This window comes from Cucurbita pepo, chromosome 6 (assembly GCF_057944985.1).
Source record: "Cucurbita pepo subsp. pepo isolate OVF chromosome 6, ASM5794498v1, whole genome shotgun sequence".
Taxonomy (NCBI): Eukaryota; Viridiplantae; Streptophyta; class Magnoliopsida; order Cucurbitales; family Cucurbitaceae; genus Cucurbita; species Cucurbita pepo.
Genome location: NC_141803.1, coordinates 2,618,774 through 2,642,007, shown reverse-complemented (window position 1 = coordinate 2,642,007; position 23,234 = coordinate 2,618,774). Strand labels below are relative to the sequence as shown.

The following is a 23,234-nucleotide window of genomic DNA, read 5'->3' as shown; positions in this document are numbered from 1 at the left end:
TACTCTTAGTTCCAAACCTTTATATGATTCATTCTGAGCTTTGGCGAATACTTGCTTAGACATGTTGTTTTCCTTTTCATTTAGGTTGTCTTCAGTGTTCTAATGATGTTGGATTTGCTTGTGTGAAATGGTATTAGCTCGGTTTTGGGACCAAGCCAATAAGTTAGTAGCTAAACCACTGCCAGAATCTTCCTACTCCACTGTCCTTACCTCTCAAGCTATGGTTCTAGTTGGGTTCATCATCTTGAGCTAGCAAAAGTTTAATGTCCTTTGAATAGATGTTTTTCCATCTAGTTCAACACCGAGGTTAGAACATTCTTGTCTCAACTTCTCAGTGAAAAGAAGACGAACGATCGCCTATGAATTAGGTACCAATCCGATTCCACAGAATTTCAAGTAAATAGCATCAAAGGAATACCATTTCCGTTCCCGTTGATTTCATTTTGATTTTGGGGGACATCCGATAAACTTCGAACGATATAGAGAAGATTAGCATGGCTCTTGTGCAAGGATGACATGCACAAATCAAGAAATGGTATAGGGTATTAGAGCTAATCATCAAGTGGTGTGCCAGTGAGGACGCTGGCCCCCAAGGGGAGTGGTTAGTTGGAGAGGGGAACGAAACATTCCTTATAAGTGTGTGGAAACCTCTCCCTAGTAGACGTGTTTTAAAAACTGAGGCTGACGGCGGTATGTAACGGGCCAAAACGGACAATATATGCTAGCGGTAGGCTTGGACGGTTGCAAATGCTCATTTCGATTCATTTTTCATTTTGATTTCGAGCTATCGATTGATGCATTGCCCAAATCAGGCATGGCATTGTTCAGTTTTGCTAGGGGTTCCAACCTCCAACTCAGTGAGAAGGCAGGGAGTTGCGGAGAATAACAGTGGTGGGGTGGTTGGCTTGTTTGTGTAGGGAAGGGGACCCATGAAAGCCCCAACAACTCACGTGGAATTATGTCTACGGCAGTGCACAAATTAGGGATGGTAGAGCCAAACCACCACCCAGATTTGTTGATTTAGACAAATAATGCACACACACAGTTCATCTTCCATGTGAGTCCTTTTTTACTTTTTGACTCTTCCTGGTTTGGTGGAATGTTATATCATAACCAACCACATTTCCATTCATGGACTAAGGTTTAAAGTTCATCAAGATATCTATCTTATAAGGGTTCGATTTGTCACAATTTGGTTACTTTTAATTTCTCTCTTCGCTGTTTGTATCTTTGCAGATAAGAAAACAAGCTAAATCAGGATTAGTCGGCAAGTTTTCTAGTTGGGACAGTGACAGATTTTAAGCTAAATTAATATAAGCACTTGTGAACTTTGCATTTTTAATAATACTCGAGTACTTTTATTAGGGTTTTCGTTTAAAAAATGTGATTGAACTTTCAAAAGTTTCATTATGTAATAGTTCAAGTTCACTGCTAGTAGATTTTGTCCGCTTTGGCTTGTATTGCCGTCAGTCTCATGGTTTTGAAAAGCGTCTGTTAGAAAGATGTTTTTCATAGTTTCGTTCCCTTTTCCAACCGATGTGAGATCTCACAATCCACTCCCTTGGAGTCCAGCGTCTTCGCTGGCACATCATCTAGTGTCCGGCTTTTATACTATTGGTAACCGTCCAAGCCCACTGTTTTAAATATTATCCATTTTGGTATGTTATGTATTGTCGTCAGCCTCACAGTTTTAAAACGTGTCTATTAGGGAGAGGTTTCTAGACCCTTGTTTTGTTCTCTCTTCAAACTGACGTGGAATCTCATACGGCAATACCCTTAATCTTTTTTTTCTAAAATTAAAAAATATCCTCAAACCTACCTAAAGAAGTTCAACAAATACTCCTACGGTTAATATATGAACAAAGAAGTTCAACAAATACTCCTACGGTTAATATATGAACAGAATTGTTAGTTCTAGGTTTCAAAATAGCATTAGATATCTTTAATTTAGGTTATATTTTTAATAAAATATAAGGTTTAGTAGACATGAAGCATTCATTATACATCATTCCATGCCACCTCCAAATGATAATTATAATCCCAAGGGACTTTCTACCACAACAACCGCCACCTTGACCCCAAAGAAATGGCACCAAAACTATCATTGTCTGGACAAATAAAATGAAGCCACCTTCACATGCATTCCTTCATTTGCACACAACCTATGCCATTGACTCCTCTCATCAAATTTGGCCCAAAATACATGTAAACACTTATTCACCTCTTTCCCTATGCACATAATTTACCCCTTTTTCTTTTGTCTTCCAACAGCTTAGCAAAGGAAATAATGGTTTCTTGAAGATATGGTAACCTAAATCAAAATATTATAAGCTTCTTCATACCATACTGTTCATCAATATTTGAACCCATTAAAGGGTTTCAAAAACTAAGAGTAATTTCAAACTTTCTTCATTTAAAGAACTAAAATTCCCCAAATTCCCATTATGATGATAGTGGAAAGTACTTAGCTCAAAGTATTAGGTAAAAAGTATGGCTTAAGTTATCCCCCACACCACCAAAATTGTTTGAATTAAGACCAAACTTCACTGACTCTATTAACCAACAACTCCCCCTTCTTCCCCATTATATATATGCAAAGCCTTCAATCCTCTGTTTCCATCCTCAGATCTCTGCCTTGCCCCCTCTGTTCTACTTGTTAAATTTGTTACCTTCTAATGGCGAGCTTCCATGCTGGACTTGTTTCCCTCCTGGTTCTTGGGTTCTGCATGGTGCACCCGACCTCGGCTACTGTTTATACTGTCGGAGACACTTCTGGTTGGTCTCTCGGTGTTGATTATGGCACGTGGGCTTCTGCGAAGAACTTCGTCGTCGGCGACAAACTTGGTTTGCTAATGATTCTTTCTGTTTTTTCTCATTTAGAAGTGTAGTTTAGCGTATTTCATGCATTTGTATTTTCTTGTGTTCACCGGTTGTTTCTGTTAGGAATCACGATTCTACACAAGGGTATGATATTGTCCACTTTGAGCATAAGCTCTTGTGGTTCATACTAGTGGAGATATATTCTTTACTTTTAAACTCTGTGATCATTCCCTAAAATTCCCTAAATTAGCAGACTCCCTCCCAAGAGGCGAACAGCTTTTGTGAAGTCGTATATGCTCATGTTCATCTCTTCTTTCTCATGGGAATAACGTCGAACAGCTTTTGTGCATTCGTATCTGCTCATATTCATCTCTTCTTTCTCATGGGAATAATGTCGAACAGCTTTTGTGCATTCGTATCTGTTCGAATGTTTATTTACTTTTTCTTGTGGGAATAACGTCGAACACCTTTCGAGCATATTTGTATTTGCTTATATTTTCTTCTCGAATTTCTTCGTGACAGCGTTCAACTATGCCGGAGGCCACACGGTGGACGAAGTTAGTGCCAGTGACTACAAAGCATGCTCGGCTGGAAGCTCCATAACTTCCGACAGTTCAGGCTCCACCACCATCACCTTAAAAACCGCCGGGACTCACTACTTCATTTGCAGCTCCATGGGGCATTGCGATGGCGGCATGAAACTCTCCGTCACAGTCGCTGCTGCCGGAGGATCGTCCACTTCTCCGTCGTCAGGGGGCGGCAGCTCCACCACTCCGACGTCCCCAGCAAGCGACACCCCTTCCGTCACCGGAACCACGCCGACGACGAAGCTTCCAGCTGGTTCCTCGAATTCAGGGTCGTCTCTTTCCCCCAAATTCTACGCGATTTTGGTAGGTTCATTGGTGTTGGCTGTGGGTTATTAAGAAATTGAGATTATATGCGTAAATGTTTCTGAGATTTGAGATCGGCGTTGGTTTGAATGTTGCCGGTTACCGGTTGGTCTATTTTCCACATACTTAATTAGTAAATTAATTTTGCATTTTAAAGCTAATCAGAAATTTATAGCTTAATTAATTAAATTAAGGAATCAAATTAAAAACTAGGGTTAGGGTTTTGGGGGAGGAAACCCTTCATTGGAGACCAAGTTCAAACACTAAATTTAAATAGAATTTATGGATTTAATGTTTTTTTTGGGAATACAAAAAGTAAAACCTTTATTTTTTTTTAATTAAAAAAAACTTAGGTAAAAAAAAAAATGAAAAGAGGTAATTTTTAGCCAATAGATTAAAAAAAAAAAAGGTTAAAAGAAATGAAATAATATTATTATCTGAACTTAAAAAGATCTTTTTTTTACCGTTTCTAGAACATGACTGAAAACATGAAAAGAAAAGAAAAAAATCTTTTTAGAAATAAGAAAAATAATACCATGAAAGAAGAAATTAAATGGGCCAAATGGGCCCAGGGCCCAAAAGCAGTGGGCCCAAAGGGGGGAACCTGTTCGCGTTTTCTTTTGAAAAAGACGAAGTACTGGTGAAAGGCACATGGGGAAAGCGTAGGCGCGCACAAAGCGACAGCCTACAACCCCTTTGCGTTTGTTTGGTTCCTTTTTCATTATGAATCCCCAATTTTAATAGAAAAAGAGGGATATGCCTAACAGAAATATTCACAATCACCAGCTGTCTTCGACTCCATTATTATCACCTTCCCCCTAAAGTTAATTCTAAAGTTTTTAACATAGTTCTGTACCTTCGCCGCCGTGGCGCCGCCGCTACCGTCGCTTCGATGTGCGGAAATTCAGTAGATGGAGGAAAATGAAAACACAGAGATCCGGCAGATTAAGAGAGAATATGAGATCTAATAAGTAATAGTAATGACAATGAGAGTGAAGCAAATCGACTCGAGCACAGTAAAACCAAGAAATCCAAATAAATGACAACAATCATGAAGCGGTCACCGTCTAATCCTCTCGGATCCTAAGTACACCAAAAATAAAAGTAAATAAAAAATATACTAAGAAAACTACAGCAAAGACTAATGCCGATAATGAAACCCTAAGATCTGCGGCTCCAGAGGAGAGCCAAGAGTGAAGACAGACCGATTACATTTAAAGCAGTAGAGCAGAGGAAATTACAGCCACGATGATAGATCCAGAGACGGCGATTCTGTTCACAGCACCACCATTGCCAGGAGTGGAGGCTGGCGACGGAGCCAGAGCAGGAGGAGTTGAGATCGAAGGATTTGGAACTGGAGTTTGTGCTGGTGACTCCGAAGGAGCAGTAGGCGGAGCCGGTGGAGAAGTAGCCGGCGACATAGCAGGTGGTGAAGTTCCAGTGGAAGGAGATGGAGCCGCGCCGCTCGGAGCAAGGGACGACGACGGTGATGAAGCCGGAGGAGTCGCCACAGTAGGCGAAGGAGCCGATTTAGGCGAGGAGACCGGCGGCGACTTGGTTGGAGAAGAGGCCGGTGCAGCGCCCGGAGCCTGGCCCAAAGAGCCGGCGATTAAAGCGACGAGGACGACGAAGACAAAGGCGGAGGAGGAAGCCATGGCCGTAAAAATGCAAAGAGAAGAGGGAAGAAGACGAAAATGGAAGATGGAAGGGAAGTTTCAGTTGCAGAGATTGAGGATGAGAGAAGACGAGGGTTCTACAAAGGCTTATAAATATATATATATATATATATAGAAACACACGCGTCGGCGCGTGTGAATTCTGAAGGGAAGAAGGGAAACTGAGGAGTTGCCGCGTCGGCTAGAGTTAGTTTTGACGGTGTTAAGAGCTGTCTAAGGGTTTAAGGTTTGATCATCACGAGGCCATAAAAACTTTTTAATTAACGGTAACGGATAACGGACCTAGTACCCTTTATGAGTTTTCTTTTAATTAAAAAAATATTATTATTGCAATAATAATATATTATTTAAAAAATGCAATTTAGCTGTGGGAGAAATTTGGTAAGGTGAAACTAGATTGACCATTCCAAAAGAGAGCTAGGGCAACTATAGAGAATGTCCGGCTGATATCATCAGCCCAAACCCAAATTTATTGTTAGTAGATATCGTCCGCTTATTGTGGCTCTGATAGGCTGAATATTGTATGCTTATTGTGGCTCTGATAGGCTGATATCATTTATATCAGCCCAAGTCTGCTTATCGTGGCTCTGATATCATTTGTAACAGCCCAAGCCTATTGCTAGTAAATATTGCTAGTAAATATTGTCTGCTTATTGTGGCTCTGATATCATTTGTAACAGCCCAAGCCTATTGCTAGTAAATATTGCTAGTAAATATTGTCTGCTTATTGTGGCTCTGATATCATTTGTAACAGCCCAAGCCTATTGCTAGTAAATATTGCTAGTAAATATTGTCTGCTTATTGTGGCTCTGATATCATTTGTAACAGCCAAGCCTATTGCTAGTAGATATTATTGTCTGATATCATTTGTAACAGCCCAATATCATTTGTAACAGCCAAGCCTATTGCTAGTAGATATTATTGTCTGATATCATTTGTAACAGCCCAAGCCTATTGCTAGTAGATATTGTCTGTACGTATCACTACCAATAGTTTTAAAATGCGTCTTATATTAGAGTGAAGTTTCCACCCTATTTAAGATTATTTTTTTAAGGAGAAAATTATAAAATTAATATTATGTAGATTTTAAATATTTAAAATTGTCAGGTGAAAAAGAATTGCAAGGAATAAAAAAGAGTGCTGCTAAGAAAGATTTTCAACGAATAATAATAAAAAAAGGGATCGATTTCTTTATATAATATTAGGATAAAATAGATACAAAATTTTATGTGTGGCTTAACTGAAGTAAAAGAATGTCTTTTTCGACTAGAACTTGGTAAATGTCTTTTTTGAAAATTTTAAATATTTAATTTTTTTATTACATAATTCTGAATAATAAAATTATATTATAAAATTACTCGAGGTAACATCAGTTCGTTACTCTAGCAGGATTAAATAATAAATAATTAATCTTTTTAATCATTTAGTTAAATTTAGACATTTAAAAGAACAATAACTATAAAATAGGACCAATTTTAAATTATGTAAACCAAAATGATATTTTATTTTTGGTAAAACATGGATAAAATTTAAATTACCTAGGGTTAATGGCAGATATTTAAACAGTAAAATTGAAATTACCAAGAAGAATTGTTCCCAAATATATGATGTTGAGTGAAGAAGGAACAGTGGGATTTTGGGGCAAAGAATTTGATCATTTACCCACACAATTGTCCCACCATTAATGCACAAAAATATTCTTGAGATCGTCCCACTTCCTCCTTGTTCTTGAACCACTACGACAAAGAATAAGAAGAACAATCCAACTGATTCATTGCTTACAACAAGGAGTTGACATACAAATTTATGCAACATGAATACCAAGAACTAAGTTAATTTATTTCTTGAATTTCCACAATGTGTATTTTATATTATCTTCATAATATAATTTTTCTTTTATCTTCATGGTAAGGCTCGTAGTCGACAAAACTATATTTTATTTCTAGAAATGAACCCACTATTATAGTCGTCCTTTGTTCTATTTGTTTAAGGAGGTAACGGATTAGGAGCTATAGTGGTGTTGACACTAAAACAAATAAACTAACCAACGTAAGCATAATTTAACTGATATAAAATATAAAAATTTGATGAAGAGATCAAAAGTTCGAGAACCCATTTCCCATATTGTTGAACTAAAAAGAACAAGAAACTCGATACGTAAAAAAGAACGGGTTAGAAAGAAAAACAAAAAATAAAAATAAAAATATCAGAACAACTACGATACTCAAAGACCAAAGTTAGATCTATAGTAGGGTTTAACTCACCTCCTCCCGATATTATATGTTTTAATTCCTAACATTTAAAAGTTTCAATTACCTAAAGCTTTTAAAGTGAAAAAAAAATGAAAGAGAAGTTTCTAAGCACTTAAATATTGGAGATTTAAACATAACTTTTCCCCAACACTAATAAACAAAATCATAGGCCAAGAACAGTGTCCTGTATTTTAAGGGACCGGAGGCCTAAAGCCATTATTGAATCTAGTTGTAGAAAAGAAGAGGGGAAGGGCAGGGCAGCTATTGATAGTGGCAATTGGGTTGTCACCGAGTGGGCCGGTCGAGATGATAGTTGTCACAGGCAAAAAGCAGGAATAGAATAATTACGACATTGTCACTCCTTGTGACATTCCACGTATTGTGGTTAAGGAAAGCACCAGTCTCCAGTCACCACTATCACCTAAAAAAAAACACCTTTTTTTCCTACAGAAATAGCAAGAGGGCAGCTGTCCCCTGCCTTTTTCAACCCTACATATTTGTTTCCCACAAATTTTCTTGACACGTGTTTCTTACCCTTATCTTTTTTTTGACCTTTTTCAACTTTATTCATTTCTTCCCTTATTGGTTAAGTTTTGGAGACTTGAATGCTGTGATCCCTAATCTCTTACTTATATGGTTAAGTTTTGGAGACTTGAATGCTGTGATCCCTAATCTCTTACTTATATATATAACCTGTAGGGCTGTACGCTGTTGTTGTAGTCTAGATTTCCATATGATTACTTATCTAATAATATTGTATTCATTTTACTTGACATAACACTAACATAAATTTCACGGGACGGTTTATAATTTTGTCGTTGAACAAAGTACCAAACGATAACCATCCAGTTTTTCTAGGTTAAGAATTTGTTCTAATTCTATTTTTCTTTTGTTCGGAGTACATTCTATTAGAGTTTATAATTTTGTCGTTGAACAAAGTACCAAACGATAACCATCTAATTTTTCTAGGTTAAGAATTTGTTCTAATTCTATTTTTCTTTTGTTCGGAGAACATTCTATTAGAGTTTATAATGTTGTCGTTGAACAAAGTACCAAATGATAACCATCCAGTTTTACTAGGTTAAGAACTTGTTCTAATTCTATTTTTCTTTGGTTCGGAGAACCTTCTATTAGAGTTCGATCCATGAACGTGAAATAGTTGATGAAGACCACTCTTTATCACATCATAAAGATCCCTTGAGCTATCTCCTACGATAAAGATGTCTCGAGCTATCCTCATAATCTTTCTATTAGAAAGAACAGTAGTGGCTGTGATCTTTATCACCCAAACCATATTGCTAAGAAATCGAGGCTCACTTCTAACTAATGAATGATAATGTTTGTATTCCTAACAATTTCTTTTCAATACCAAGGGTTAAAATTAATCTAGCTCTTTTATGGAGAAATTGAGGAGGTTATACAGAGATTTTGTCGGACCTGCTCATATGGTACCTAATTCTCTGGTATTTCACTCAACTAAGAAATTATACCGGTATGAACTTTGTTCTCTTTAGTTCAGTTCAACTAGGACCATAGATCCTGAGTTTCTACACGAATCAAGATCGAGTTTCTACCGAATCAAGATTGAGTTTCTACCTGAATCAAGATCAAGTTTCTACATGAATCAAGATCGAGGAAAAGAAGTTTGCTAAGACTTCCATTTATTTTAGAAGGATGCATTTCAATCGGTCAAAGACGAAAGTAACAAAATCATAAAAAAGACATTCTAAAATAGATACCTAATGATCATAATTTTATTCACTTATATCTAATTGTTGAAAGTAATTGCAACAATGAACAACACTCTAATCTGTTTCAGAAGAAAAAGAAAAAATTTCCCAATATGCTATAAACATAAAACAGGTACCTGAATTCCATGCCGAGGATAGCTCTACACGTCCTCCATTAGATTGCATAATTTATTTCTTCCACGATACTTCGATTGTCATGTTGTACAGAACTTGATTCATCTGCCTAATAATGGTTTGATTAATTATAGAGTTAGTATCAAAGAAGTTCATTTTCTAACTTGGCTTTCAGAAGAATTGAGGAATAGGGAGCCAAATTATAGGTGCTTCCAATGCCCCGAACGCCATCCAATACAAAGTCTTGAGGAGACTCCAGATTGGTGTCCACCTGCATGAGAAGCGAAAAACCATAAAAACTCATTCACGAACACGGTTTGAAAAATATGCAGTTCTACCAAGTTAATTCAAGCCTAAAGCAACTCTATATTTTTCAAGTAAGGAAGTTGGACAGAAATTAGAAGCAACAAAATGGCAAGAGAGAAACTAACCACACGAAACCATTTTCGCTTTGTTGGAGGAGAGGGTAATGAAACACCGACAAAATAATCATGAGCATTGAATGCCAAGTAAACGTCTTCTCCATTACCATCATGAAGCCTGTAAATACTAGAAATCTTCAAAACATAGAACATAGATTCCCAAAACAGTTTGCATGACCAATTTTGTGCACATCTACATGAAGCCAGTCCCAAGAAGATGGGCTAAACATAGCATAAAGTTCCATGGCTTGATATCCGTTAAGTGAGTATACATATACACATCTTTGACAAACCTGTTCTCTAAGACCTGCCGGTTCATTTTTCTCCTATCTATTTTTGTTCTTTTGGGAGGGAAGGCGAGGAAAGGTACTAAATGCAGATTATAGAGTCAAATCCTCCTATGCATACCAGCAAAAGGCCAATAGGCATTTACAAACAATAACACAAGCTATGCATCAAAATCTTAACTATTTAATCAAGTACCAAGGGCTTCTTTCCATTGGTTTCACAAGGGCGCTGTTCACACTAAGCTATCAATACTATCCTAGATTGAATGACAATAAGAGTTCATGTTCAATCTCTATGGTAGGTGATACTCAATTGAGGTCCATACACGTCCATTATATTAGTTGCTCAGTACAAGCACGATGTGGTGGGAGTGTGCTGTTTTTGCTTATTCAGTAATAAAATCAACATTAAAATGCTGCTGAAATTTGCACCTCATGCATAATGGACTTGACGAAACAAACATGCATTTTAGAGTTTAGCATAATTCAAGAGTGCTTACGTGTAGGCAAGAAATTTACTTTCAGGATTATCCCAATTGCTTTCATGCCAAGTTATGTCATTCTGCAGTGAATCCTCTGTTAATCCCAAGAGGAGCATATTTTGAAGGGCGGAAAAAAGTGGAGAGAAATCACCTCGCCGAGAAAATTTTCCCGACTGAATAAATGGGGATGCTTCCTTCTAAACTTTATCACTTCAGAGAAAAATCTGAAGTGATCCCTCTTCCGTGCCTCTAACTACAGACCAAAAACATGAATAGTTGTTATATGAACTTCGACTATACATTAGGAAGGTTAGTGACATAACAAAGACCTGTCCCCAAAGAAAATGGTTAAGAGCTGTATCATGTCCATAGCTATTGTTATTTCCATAACGAGTATGCCCGTACTCATCCCCCATTAACATCATTGGTGTTCCCTGAAAAAAAGCAACCAGAAACTAACATTGGTCCCAATAATTTAAAAAGAGAGAGATAGAACCTCAACATTTCCAGAACCACGTTAGAGATATTTAATAAGAAAAAGTACACACCACCAGAGAAACAAAGCTTCTCTATCCAGAAACAACTTAAAAACGAGGAGTGGAAAAGAGTATCATCCCCTCAATCTAACTTTGAAAAAAGAGAAAAAGAAAGAAACAGATGAAGAAACGATGAAAAACATCCAGATCTAAGAATTTCAAAGCTTGCCATATCTAGCAGTAAAGAAAATCTTTGTTGCACAAGGCTCGAGACCCAAAGGAAACTTTGGTCAGGGGAAGGGTTTTGGAAATGTTATACCTGAGATGTCATTAGTGCCAAATGGAAGTTTTTCATTTGCCTTGAGCGCAAAGCTCTAATATTTGCATCTTCCGTTTCTCCTGTCATATGAATAGTCATTGAAAAACAATTATATGTATGATCCCTAATGAAACTTTATTATTAGAAATGATGAAGCTGAGTTTAAAACGTGAATGAAAGCCTAGAAAGCTTGTTTTCCATGTTGCAAGGCACGTGAAGTGTGGATGCAGCTTAACTTGATTTTTTTATTCAATTCCTTCTGGGAAAAAACATAAAATAAATTGATAGTGTTTTCGAGCATTAATAACAAAGCAACGTTGCATTGAACTCAACTGACTAGTTAGCAATACACCAATAGACCAATTAAAAAGAACCGCAATCAACCAAAAGTATGGTCCCTTGCATACCTTCAAAACCACAATTCCAGCTGAAGTTATCATTGCATCCATCATTTCCACCTTCTCCATTGGCATTATTGTGCTACACAAATGAGAACATAAAATCAGATTACAGATTAGAGGATCAATTCAAAAGAAAATGGGTAAATGACAACCATACATACCTTGACATTGTAAGAAACTAGATCACGAAGTGTAAATCCATCATGAGCAATAACAAAGTTAATACCATGATAAGGCTTACGGTTATTCACCTGTAGGAAAAAGTGAAAAGCCTAAACAAGATATTTCAAAGAGCTTGTATATATCTATTGATAAAGTAGGAAGAGGTTAAGTATTAAATAATAGTGAAGATACAGAAGGATATACACAATTAGAACCAATATTTTATTGCAGGGACACATCCAGGGGCCAAGTAACATAGCCAACGTTCCCCACTATAATCCCATATCACAACACACTTGAATCTATTCTCACCAAGCATAAATTAAAAGAAAGCCGAAACTTACTTTGTAAAGATCAGAAGACCCAGAAACTCGAGTTGCAAAGCTTCCCTTCATGCCACAGTCGCCCTAAAATGGGAAAAGGTTTAAGAAAAATTATTAAGGTATGTTACAAGAGAAGTAATCTTAATATCATATCAAATATATATCTTTCCAAAGGGAAGAACAGCCAATAGGGTAGAGTTACCAACTGGATTTCATATTCCCCATATTCAGTGCGGCTATTACTCAAAGAGTAATGCCCTTCAGATAGTTTTCAATTAACGCTAAAACTCAGACGCAAGTTTCTAAAGGGAAGGAATTTGATGTACTAAATTTTTTCTGTGCTATTGTTAGTTACTGAGTATTCAAATATTTACTGTACAGTTAGACAACTGGGGGTTCATTGTGGTTACCTGTTTAGCAGGTTTTTAACATTAGTTAGTGACCTACTTATGGCCTCCTTCACTCATAAACATGAAACTTATCAGATTAATAAAATTAACTCTGTTTCTTAAGTTTCTGCATTGTTACACATACAGCAAGAACTTTATTGAAGATGATATTAATGCCTATATCCTGAAATCCAAAATTATATAAATATTTAGATCCTCACCTTAAAAAAATTATATGATTATGAAAATAAATTCCTCACACATCAGCAATTAAAAAACGAAGGAAAGAAAGAAACAAACAGTGTTCCCACTCAATATTACCTTGATAAATTTTCTAATGTCGTCACGGTATATTCCATTCCATTCAGCCCACCTGCATGAATGAATGTACTAAAAATGGATTGATGCTTCAATTTTAAAATTAAAAAAAAAAAAGAACAAAACAAACAAAAAAAAAAGAACAGACCTGGTGTGCATGCATAAAATTAAACTTGCCTAACATGACAATATTCATTAAATGTTAAACTAACAATGTGTAAAATCATGAACATGTTTACAAAAATGTAGAAGGATTTGACTAGACTTTTAGAGTTTCAAGTTTGGGGCAAAAAAACCTGATGCTCGATAAAATATACAATAAGAAAAAGAAAAGGAAGAACATATATATTTCATGCAGAACATCAAATGTCAGTTAGGTTAATTCCTACCTCGCATGCTAAAATATTACTAATTTTAAAAGCTTACGCTTGTAATAAAATAAACGGTAATCAAACAGAAGATATATATATATTTCTGACATTTAACTCTAACAAAAGATATATTGAAACTCATAATTAATAATGCAGAGGGAAGTAGATAGTTACCGATCCCAATTTGGAAATCTACCAACAAGATAAAGACCTCCACAATCCCATGGTTCTGCAATTATTTTACACCTTGATAGGATAGCATCTTTTGATATTGCCTGAACCAACAAAAATATCAATCTTGTACCATATCTACCTGACTTATGCTAAAATAAAATTAAACTAACAAGAGGACAACGAAGCAAATGAAGATGGCTAAACTTACACCAAACATACAGTTAATTTCACAGGTAAGTAGAATGTATAAGTAATTAGAATAGGAGTATGCAAAATCGTAAGACTGAAATTATAAAAATTGCAAATTTGAACAATCAAAAGATAGGAATAGGAAAAAAAATTTGAAATTGTAAAGAATAAGAAAAACTATAGAAAGATGAAGAGCGTCTCAAGTAATTCAAGGAAATTAAAAGCAACCCTCCTTGAGCAAGCTCAAACCAAACAGCCACAAAATTATCCATCTTACCTTATCCGTCAGACCCCATTTCTCTATTTTCAAAACTAGTGGTCTCTATCAAACTCTTAGCAAATGCACTCTTATTATACTATCCCTCCCTACTGACTATATAACCTTTCCTGCTAGACGCTAGACCTACCGCCGTAAAAATAGAAAATAAAAGTAGACTACTTTATCAAAAGGATCCAAAAAGAAGTAAAATAGACTTCAGCAACAAGTTCTTTGCGCAAAATATTTTTGGCTTCTCTCCTTCCAGATACAGAATTAAATGTCAAATACGCAGGTTAACAGAAAAAAACACGTACACGAATTTACATACCCTTATGAGTGGGGGAGCACTAAGTGGAGCACCATCTGGTCCCCGGCAAAGAACACTAGCAAGATCAAATCTAAAACCATCTACGTGATATTCAACCACCCTGAAATTCAGTGGTAAGGATAAAATGCAGAAGGAAAAAAGAAAAAAAAAAAAAAAAAAAAAAGACAAGCGCTGTAGTACGTACACAATATAGGAACTAAGAATAGAGTGATAAAAAAATATGTAGTTCAAGTACAAGGATTATAATATTATTTGTTTGTTTTCTTTTCTTTTTAAGCACATCAAATCCTAAGCAGCAGCACCTGACTTCACATTAATAATGTTTTTCAATTTCAAGCAGCATAAAGTGGACTCCGTACACGGTAAAATATGACACAAAATTACATATTTAAAACTCTAAGGTGCCTGCCTGAGAGTCTGTTGCTCATTTGCTTGGACACCCACTTAAAAAGGAGAAAGAGCTCTTTGGTTGAACATTAACAGGGCCTTCTTCTGATCGGTTAATCAAGAGGTCTTTTTGTAGGCAAAGAGGTATCTTTTGGGAGATTTTCAATCACGTCATGTTTCTTGCAATTACTTGGTGTAAATAACCACCTCTTTTTCACTCTGCTTATCTAATATTTTGTCCAGTAAGATAAGTCTTTTAACTCCTTTGGATAGGGGATTTTTGCTCCCTTTTTTTTTTCTTTTTTTATTTTGGAAGTTTCATATATCAATGAAATTGTTTCTTATTAAAAATAAAATAATAATAAAAGGTTATGTATGCAGAATCATATTTGAAAAGCATGTTTCACAGTGAAATATAGATCAATTTCGTCCAAATAAGTTCCTGAGGAAGCTAGCGTGAATTCCATACCAGTGCCTTAAGCTGTCAAGAATTAGTTCCATGACCACTGGATTGTTACAGTTTAAGGTGTTGCCTGCAAAAAAAGAAAAAAGGGAAACCAAGTAACTCAAGACGAGCGAAGTTCAAAACTAAACTTAAAAATATAAATTGAAGAAACAGAGTTATGCATTCAGAGTAAAGCTTCCATTTTTATAAGCATAATCCCAAGAGAACCAATTTACCACAGCCAGAGAAGTTCAAAAATTGACCATTATTCCTTAGGTCCAACATGTAATAAACCTACAAAAGAAGTTGATGAGAAATTTAGAAAATTCCAACATACTATTTACTGTTAGTAGAAACTAGCAAGATTACCCAAGCTAATGTATTTGTACTTGCACAACAAACTTACTAAAGAGTTGAGTACAAAACCTTATTATCAATGCCACGAAATGAAGTGGTATATGGATATACATCATCAGCCTCATTAGTGTGGTTGTACACAACATCCAAAATGACCTGCAACAAGAAAAAGACCTCAGTCCACAATAAAGTACAGATACAAAATATATTAAGGAAAGATACTGCCAATAAAGTGACAGAGAACTGAATCAGATGTAAAATCCCATCTATGTGTACATTAAATGATCATATACATGATTTACCTCTATCCCAGCACCATGCAAGGCTTTAACCATTTCTTTAAATTCCCGCGAAGCATTAAGAGGTCCACCACCAGCACTAGCATATCGACTCATTGGCGCAAAAAAGTTGATTGTGGAGTAGCCCCACGTATTGATCTTTAAATAAGAGTAGGCATATAGGCCAAGTTACAAAGAAAGTGACAATGGAGTATAATTCTCACTACGAAACAAAGAATAACTTACAAATTATTATTCAAATTTTATTCAGCAACACATTTCTAAACCATAAGATTGTTTTGTGTACCTTTCTGAAAGTTTTTATCATCACCACAAATAAAGAAGTATGGATAATGACACACGATGACTCCACCCAACAAAGACATGAAAGAAGAACAAATTATTTTAGGCATTTGGGCATATCAGAATTTGCAGGTTAAGTTGAGCCCCTAGTCTTAGTCTTTTTGGCTTTTAAAGGGGGTTAAAATATTTATCAATATGAACTTCACTGAAATTTTCGTTTACCAAAATTATCTAAAAAACATCATTCCAAGTGCAAAAATTTCCTCTATCTCTATAGCCATGACACCTACAAAAACCAAAAACCAATTTTTCAGGCTTGTGGGTACCACCAATTCAAATGAAGAATGTTGTACAAGACCTCTGATATAAGCATTTCACAACAAAGATAGTGATGATTTTCAGTAGTCAACAGTAGAAGATAATCAAGTTATTGCATAAAATTTACCATATGATTCCTGGGGTTTGGATGCCTTTGGAACTCTAACTCATCAAACTCAAAGACAGGCAATAATTCAACTGCATTGACACCGAGCTCTAGCAGATGCGGAATCTTCAAAATTGGGAAAGTAAAAGATCACATATATAAATTTTTACAGAAGGGAAATTGCGAAAGAGGCAAAGAAAAAAGAGTACTAGTAAATTTCCAAATTATCAAATGGCAGATGTATCATTTCCTCTGTAGAGTCGGGAACTTACTAATTTGTTAGCAAAAGGAAATTATTAACACAGAAATTTTTTGTGGCAATGATTTTATAAACAGGCAAAATGAGAAATTATTTCACCGTTAATATTCAATGAATACTTTTTGCAGTCTAGGTTTGTATATTACAGATGAAGAAAATACAAGAAACAACAACAAAAAATGGCTTGTATATTTTGTCACCCAGAGAAGAGGTTAGATTGAAACCAAAATAAACCAGCTATACCAAGCTAGGGTAATAAGACAAAATATAAAAAGTAGTAGGAATTTTTACATGAGAAAAGAAAAATTCTCCCACAGTTATCTGATATTCCGACAAATTTCTAAGACACCTACGAGTTCTAAATTATTTATCACCAAAAAAATCTAAAGAAGTCTGGGTTTAGGAACTCACAAATTGCAATGGTCATATTTCTTTCTTCCAGCATATCCTTAAACCAAGAATACTCACTTAACTTTTCTCTTTTCTGATTGAAGAAAAAAAAAATTTAAGCCTAATGGGAACAAGATTCTAAAGCACCCATATATGAACTCTGATGATAAAGTTAAAACAGATCTATGTCTTAGCATGCTAAATATTATTTTTGTAGTATGTCATTAAGACCATCGTTCATTTCCCCAGGACTTTTGATAGCTCCTTCGCTCAACTTATTTTAGTGCCCCAATTCAGTCGTCATGCTAGAATTATCTAGTCTGATGCCATGGTTGCCAATCTTTGGAGGTTGTTGTTCGGAATGAATCAACAGATTCTCAAGGGGATTGAGTCAAGCACAGGGGACCTTCTTTTAGGACCTAATGATAACTTTTTCTTCTTCTTGGTGTTTCCTCTCCGCTGAATTTTGTAATTGTGACTTTTTGCATATCTTTACCAATTGGGAGGCCTTTTTGTAACCCATTTGGACGTCTGGGGAGATATCTCCTCTTCTTTTTCAATTTTTCTCTTGCCAATATAAATTTCTATTTTAAAAAAGATAACCGTACGCCATAAAGACAACTCTGCCATTCCAAGTAGTTGAAGGTCTACAACATTACAGATAGAAGTCAAGTACATTCTAAAAGCTTCTACAATGCTATAAGCACAACAGTCTTTTCCTTCCCTCGGTCATAGTCAGCGATCTAGAGATATGACAGAGATATGACGATTTGTATGATAGAGAATGTAACGCAGTAAATCATTACACAATTGCTGTGCTATCTCTACTAAGAGAAGACACTAGCAGAATTATTGTATGTGCCATATACCATACTTTCATCATGATTCTTGCTAAATTAAAACTTGTGAGAAAAAGAAAGGCACAAACAATCCCGGCACTATGCTTTAAACAATAACCTCTACCTTTTCAATAACACCCAGGTAACTGCCCCGTATGCTTGAAGCCAAGCCACTAGATTCATCAGCTGTGAATGCACGGACATTCATTTCATATATTACAAGATCTTTCTGCATATAAGTTTGAAAATACATAGTATGTCAATATGTAAAACACAAATATGAATATTCTTGAGAAAAATAAAATAATGTGGGAGAAGCAATGAAAGAATTCACGTGCAGTAAAATTACTTGACAAGGCTAACACTTTCCTTTATAGACGAACTAGTTTTCATGAGATAAATGAAAGTACAAAAGAAGGCAGAAAATAAAAAAGATAGATAGATAGATAGATATATATATAGAGAGAGAGAGAGGAGGTCACTAGGACTTAACAAACACCGGGACTTAAAAATGAAAAGGACTAGGACTTAAAAATGTTGGTAATCAAGACGACGGTAATAGCAAAAGATGTTTGAGCTTAAAATGAGCCGAAGCTTAATTGTCTTCCCACAAAATATCAATACCCCAAAAGGTTCTCTTATTTCTTTCTAACCAAATATTCTAGGAAATAACTCGCTTGTAGAAAGAAATGGCCTTCATCCCAAAACAAAGAATCTGAGACAACTTTCTCCATCATCACACAAACAATTGACCCAAAACCATTGAGATGCCAAAACCTTATTGTATCGTAGACCAGACCCCAAAATATTATTCAAGTCCCATAAGGCTAAAAAGGCACAGAATTGACGCCAAGGACAAAAGCAAAGCTCTCCAAATGAATTCTAAGGTATTACTAATAAATCTTGCAATTGAACACTAAAGTAATACTTGGGTAAAGAAAACCTAACACGTGTATCTCACTCCCTTAATCTCTGCCTAATATTTTACAGATAAATGTGTTAATGCATTTATTCAGGTAAAAGATATACCCTAACATTAACAAAAAAAAAAAAAAAAAAAAAAAAAAAAAAACACACACACACACACACACACAATAGTGCATGCACCTCCAAATTATTCTAGCAGTAGATAAGAAACTTTTACCTCTAGTATATTAGGAAGCTTATAGTCATCTCCCCAATCAAAAGGCAAGCTATCGAAATCATAGGTCCCAAGAAAACCAGATGACTTATTTTCACCCCCAAAGTATCTTCGACCTTCAACAAACTTTGCGTAAGGATCTAGAAGCACAATGCTGTCATCAAACCGATGGCCATGATGCCAACCTTGAGGACCATCAATCCTATAGCCATATAGGACATTTTTCCGAGGCAAATCCTGCTCAAAAAGCACAAACAAATTGTAAAACACACATCATTTTCTTTACATGTAAACTAAACAGAGAAGGAGCCGAACTCAAACAAAGGTCTAAGGAAATTTCTCTAGATAACCAACATCACAACAAAAAGAAAACGATAAAAATGGTGTTACGTGACCAAATAAAAGGAATAAGATGCACACACACTGGATTACCCCCATTTATTATATAATAACAATTATATGTATTTTTTTTTTTAAAAAAAAAGATAGAAAATGAAGAAGGAAAACTAGTGCTTGTGTCCATGTGCATTTGTGTGTTTCGAACTCTTTTGACAGGTGATTGATTATTGTGCATGCAATTATTATACCATCTTCAAACCTAATGGCCACAAAACTGTTCCGTACAGCTTATAAGTGACTACATTTAAAATAAGCACAACTATCATTAACAAATATGAAAGTAGAAAGAGTATGCAAAGCACAATGGAGCAGCATGACCCTGTATACCAAATTGATGTCACGTGTTATATGAACTACAACAAAAAATTAAATATCATTCTTATAAACAAATGTATGAACTATATTCCATAATTCTATTCAACAATCAGACTGTATCAAACCATCAAAATTAAAAGAAACTGCTTGAAGTAGCAATCCAACCAAAGCCGATCAATATACTAAAACCTGCAAGAATCAAGGAAGATGAGGGCTTTCGGTGTACAGAAGAGCCAAACGGACTATGGAGAATAATAAGAGTAAACTGCGAAACCAATTAGTCAAAATTGCAAGGTAGAGAACTAATCAGATTTTCAAATGTAAATGAATTTTGATTCTGACGGTGCAAATCATGTTCAACCATCCCTGCATAAGTGACTCCATTAGTTCAATTCCCTTGCCCACTAAAACCGAGACTCCAGTAACTTTTCGAGCAATTTTTAATAAGTGATTTAGAAGCCTTTCTTCCGATTGCCAACAAGCAACATAGTACAAATCAGAAAGCAAAATGTTACATTCTCACATGCAACTATAAAAACCCATGAAACAATGTGTTTTACCTTCTGAATACTAGAAAGGAATATAACATGAGATTCCAAATAAGTTTCAGTGACGAAAAATGATAACTGTAAACAAATTAAAGCAACAGCACTGCAAAATTAATCAACATATTTTTACTGCAAACCTGTATACAAATATGCCAAATATCTCCAGTTCTATTGTCATCAGGGTCCAATTTGAACTCCAGCGTTCTATCATCAATCCTGAAAGGGCCAACATTAACATCAAAAGCTTGAAGTTGAAAGAATGAACAGGAAAAAGACGGGGGAAAATGCTAATATTACTAAACTGACAAGCAAATGAATATTCAAGAAGATAACCTCAACCACCAAGAGAGAGAGAGAGAAACATGTGAAATTTCATGCAAATATTATGTTGAAGAAAGAGATAGAGACCATTTCAATTGGTATAACTTTTGTATTCCAAGCATCACATCCTTTCAACCCCAAGCCAGACCAGTGGAAGTTGGTCATGGATGATAAATATCCATTGCAAATTGCAAGTTGATATCTTAATAAATGCTTTTGCACCGTACCCAAAATTTAAAGCAAAAAGTCTACAAGCGGCATTTTAATCTCAATATATAATGCAAGTTAGAAATGCACCTCTCATTAAATGATAAACAAATGGTGACAGCGGTAGCATGCTGTGAGAAAATGGCAAAATTGATCCCGTTGTCGACTTCTGAAACGCCTAAGGGAAATGCTTGGCCTGGGACTATTTTCAACATCGGGCCAGTGTCCAAATTTTCAGGGGCTTCTTGCTGATGTTGCAAACAGAAACCATGTGCCATGTTAAATGTAGGGTACTGCTAAAGATTCATTGCCACGAAACATATCTTTGGCTTAAATAAAACCAAAATCAGATAGCAATTTCTAACCATATAAAGGGGCCCTACATTATTATATATAATGCAGAGGAAAATTGCAAACACGTCCTCATTTCCTCACTATCAATCTTGGCATAAATTGCAATTTACTATCATAATGGAATATCATTTGCCACAGAAAAGTGGTCCTTGAAGTAAAGCCGAAGCTTCATAATCTGAAAATAAAGTAACTGCTGAATTACCATTCATGGAGAACCACTAACTACAGTGATGTTCCGCAAACAACTGGATATCCCACGTTCATTTTGGATACTTATGTCCATTTTAAACTTATTTTCATCACAAATCCATTGTAATTTTATCTCTTCTCCGTCCAAAATAGCTTTTCTTAATCGATGAGAGATTGATTAATTTGCAAACATCATTTCGTTCTCCCTACAATAAATGCAAGATGGAACTAAAAAGCAAACACGGCCATAAGGAATGAGTATGAACCTCCAGCACACGATCTTGATCACGACGACCAAATGCACTTACAGTGCAAATCTTGACGCCTCCTTGCTTTGTCTAATCTAAGCAGAAAAGCTCAGCCAAGTCACTCAAAGACATAAATCATTGATCACAAGTTGAAAGAAACGAGACATAAGTTGTGGATATCACCATACCTCACTAAAAACCTCTTGGCTGCTGCTGCTTCCGGGAGCTCCCTTCCCTTGCGGCTTCAATCTAATCAAACAAATACGGAAAATAAAGTCAAAGAGACAAAAAGAAACAACCTATACACCTCACAAAAAAATAAATCAATAGAACTCCATATCAATTAGGACGACATTGCATTCCGATTAAAGAATCCAATAACGAAACCGAAGAAAGAAACAGAAATACGGCCATAGATCGATGAAAAATACCGAAACTGAACGGAATGAGCAGCTCCGGTGCAGGATGATGCAAAGAGAGGAAGCTGAAGAGGAGCTGAATGGTGGAGCGGTATAGAACGGATCATATTCGAATCTTCAAAGCTGGAAGTGATCAGATTGCTGAGAGACCTGAAAGAAATGGCGCAGTGATGAAAATGAGGATCAAGTTCGTTAGATGATGGGATTTGTGAAGCTTTTTTGGAAATGGAGATTTACCGATTTGGAAAGTCGAGCGCGGCAACGAAACCGGATCATTTTCATGTCTGCCACGTGAACCGAACTCTAAGGAACACTCTCCATACGTGGTGGGCTTTGGGATTAGCTTGTCCTCTTTCTTAAATATCAAATTTTTGCGGGTCCCACTAGGTTGGGTAATTTGTCGTCAGAAAAAAAAAAAAAAAATCATTCCCAATTTTTTTAAAAAATAAATTTCATCAAATTGCGTTTTATTTTATTAATTTACTAATTAATTTTGATGGAAAGTAGTGGGAAAATCAAATAAAATTTTAATGCACACATTAGTTATAGAATTATTTTTACAAAATTAATAAATTTCGACCAGAAAAATTAGTTATGATGTCATATTTTCTCAAAAAATTAATTTAATAACATATCCTTTTATAACTTATTGAACATATTTTATAATAATATTTAAAGTGAAAATTTATTAAACGGTTAATTAGTGGTTAATTTTACAACATTTATTTATTTAAGTTTGAGGTGTAATTTGATAAGTTTGAGGGATAATTGGGGGGGGGGGGGGGGGGGAAGACAAAATGAGCTGATTTGCAACAATTTAGGAAAATATGACGTCATTTTTTGAAATATGACGTCATTTTTTTTGTCTTTGTTAAAATATATCATATACTCCGATGGGTTAAAAAAAAACCCTATTTTTCCTAAATAATTTTCACTAATTTTCCTTTTTTTTTCTTTAATGTTCTTTAAATTCTAATAAATCCGGTAATTTTTTTGTCTAATTTTTAC

General features: G+C 35.5%; 3 protein-coding genes and 1 non-coding gene across 6 annotated transcripts; 2 read left to right on the top strand and 2 right to left on the bottom strand.

Moving 5' to 3' along the window:
* The first annotated feature begins 440 nt into the window (after positions 1-440).
* LOC111797753 (U6 spliceosomal RNA) lies at positions 441-547 on the top strand. Its single transcript, XR_015421566.1, has one exon. It is a non-coding gene; the product is annotated as a U6 spliceosomal RNA (small nuclear RNA).
* Positions 548-2,559: 2,012 nt separating this feature from the next.
* Positions 2,560-3,866, top strand: LOC111796451 (blue copper protein). Its single transcript, XM_087124879.1, has 2 exons — positions 2,560-2,844; positions 3,343-3,866. The coding sequence occupies exons 1-2, from the start codon at positions 2,676-2,678 to the stop codon at positions 3,741-3,743; spliced, it is 570 nt and encodes a 189-aa protein (XP_086981005.1). The 5' UTR covers positions 2,560-2,675; the 3' UTR covers positions 3,744-3,866.
* Positions 3,867-4,703: 837 nt separating this feature from the next.
* LOC111796443 (uncharacterized) lies at positions 4,704-5,481 on the bottom strand. The gene has a single exon (XM_023679045.2). It carries the CDS (start codon positions 5,363-5,365, stop codon positions 4,925-4,927), a length of 441 nt encoding a protein of 146 aa, XP_023534813.1. The 5' UTR covers positions 5,366-5,481; the 3' UTR covers positions 4,704-4,924.
* Positions 5,482-6,941: 1,460 nt separating this feature from the next.
* Positions 6,942-22,586, bottom strand: ISA3 (isoamylase 3). Of its 3 annotated transcripts, XR_002815393.2 has the most exons (26): positions 22,464-22,586; positions 22,239-22,376; positions 21,996-22,056; positions 21,826-21,897; positions 21,107-21,264; positions 20,626-20,704; positions 19,230-19,463; positions 18,210-18,314; positions 16,619-16,723; positions 15,895-16,029; positions 15,662-15,748; positions 15,472-15,529; positions 15,260-15,323; positions 14,404-14,503; positions 13,628-13,728; positions 13,086-13,137; positions 12,397-12,459; positions 12,052-12,141; positions 11,897-11,969; positions 11,490-11,569; positions 11,024-11,128; positions 10,846-10,947; positions 10,713-10,774; positions 9,935-10,043; positions 9,506-9,774; positions 6,942-7,122 (listed from the first exon to the last, which is right to left on the bottom strand). XR_002815393.2 is itself a non-coding variant. In XM_023679415.2 (25 exons), the coding sequence occupies exons 2-25, from the start codon at positions 22,331-22,333 to the stop codon at positions 9,646-9,648; spliced, it is 2,319 nt and encodes a 772-aa protein (XP_023535183.2). In that variant the 5' UTR covers positions 22,334-22,376; positions 22,464-22,586; the 3' UTR covers positions 9,503-9,645. The 3 variants fall into 3 exon arrangements, 1 of the variants encoding a protein (XP_023535183.2); XM_023679415.2 differs by lacking the exon at positions 6,942-7,122 and having other exon boundaries at positions 9,503-9,774; XR_002815394.2 differs by lacking the exons at positions 22,239-22,376; positions 22,464-22,586 and having other exon boundaries at positions 21,826-21,902.
* Positions 22,587-23,234: the final 648 nt, after the last annotated feature.

Coding starts and splice junctions, on each gene's coding strand:
- LOC111796443 (XM_023679045.2), bottom strand. CDS start 5,365: ATGGCTTCCTCCTCCGCCTTTGTCTTCGTCGTCCTCGTCGCTTTAATC.
- LOC111796451 (XM_087124879.1), top strand. CDS start 2,676: ATGGCGAGCTTCCATGCTGGACTTGTTTCCCTCCTGGTTCTTGGGTTC. Junction 2,845..3,342: donor CGTCGTCGGCGACAAACTTG/GTTTGCTAATGA, acceptor TCTTCGTGACAG/CGTTCAACTATGCCGGAGGC.
- ISA3 (XM_023679415.2), bottom strand. CDS start 22,333: ATGATCCGTTCTATACCGCTCCACCATTCAGCTCCTCTTCAGCTTCCT. Junction 20,705..21,106: donor TGTTTATCATTTAATGAGAG/GTGCATTTCTAA, acceptor TGGCCCTTTCAG/GATTGATGATAGAACGCTGG. Junction 18,315..19,229: donor AGCTTCCTAATATACTAGAG/GTAAAAGTTTCT, acceptor ACTTATATGCAG/AAAGATCTTGTAATATATGA.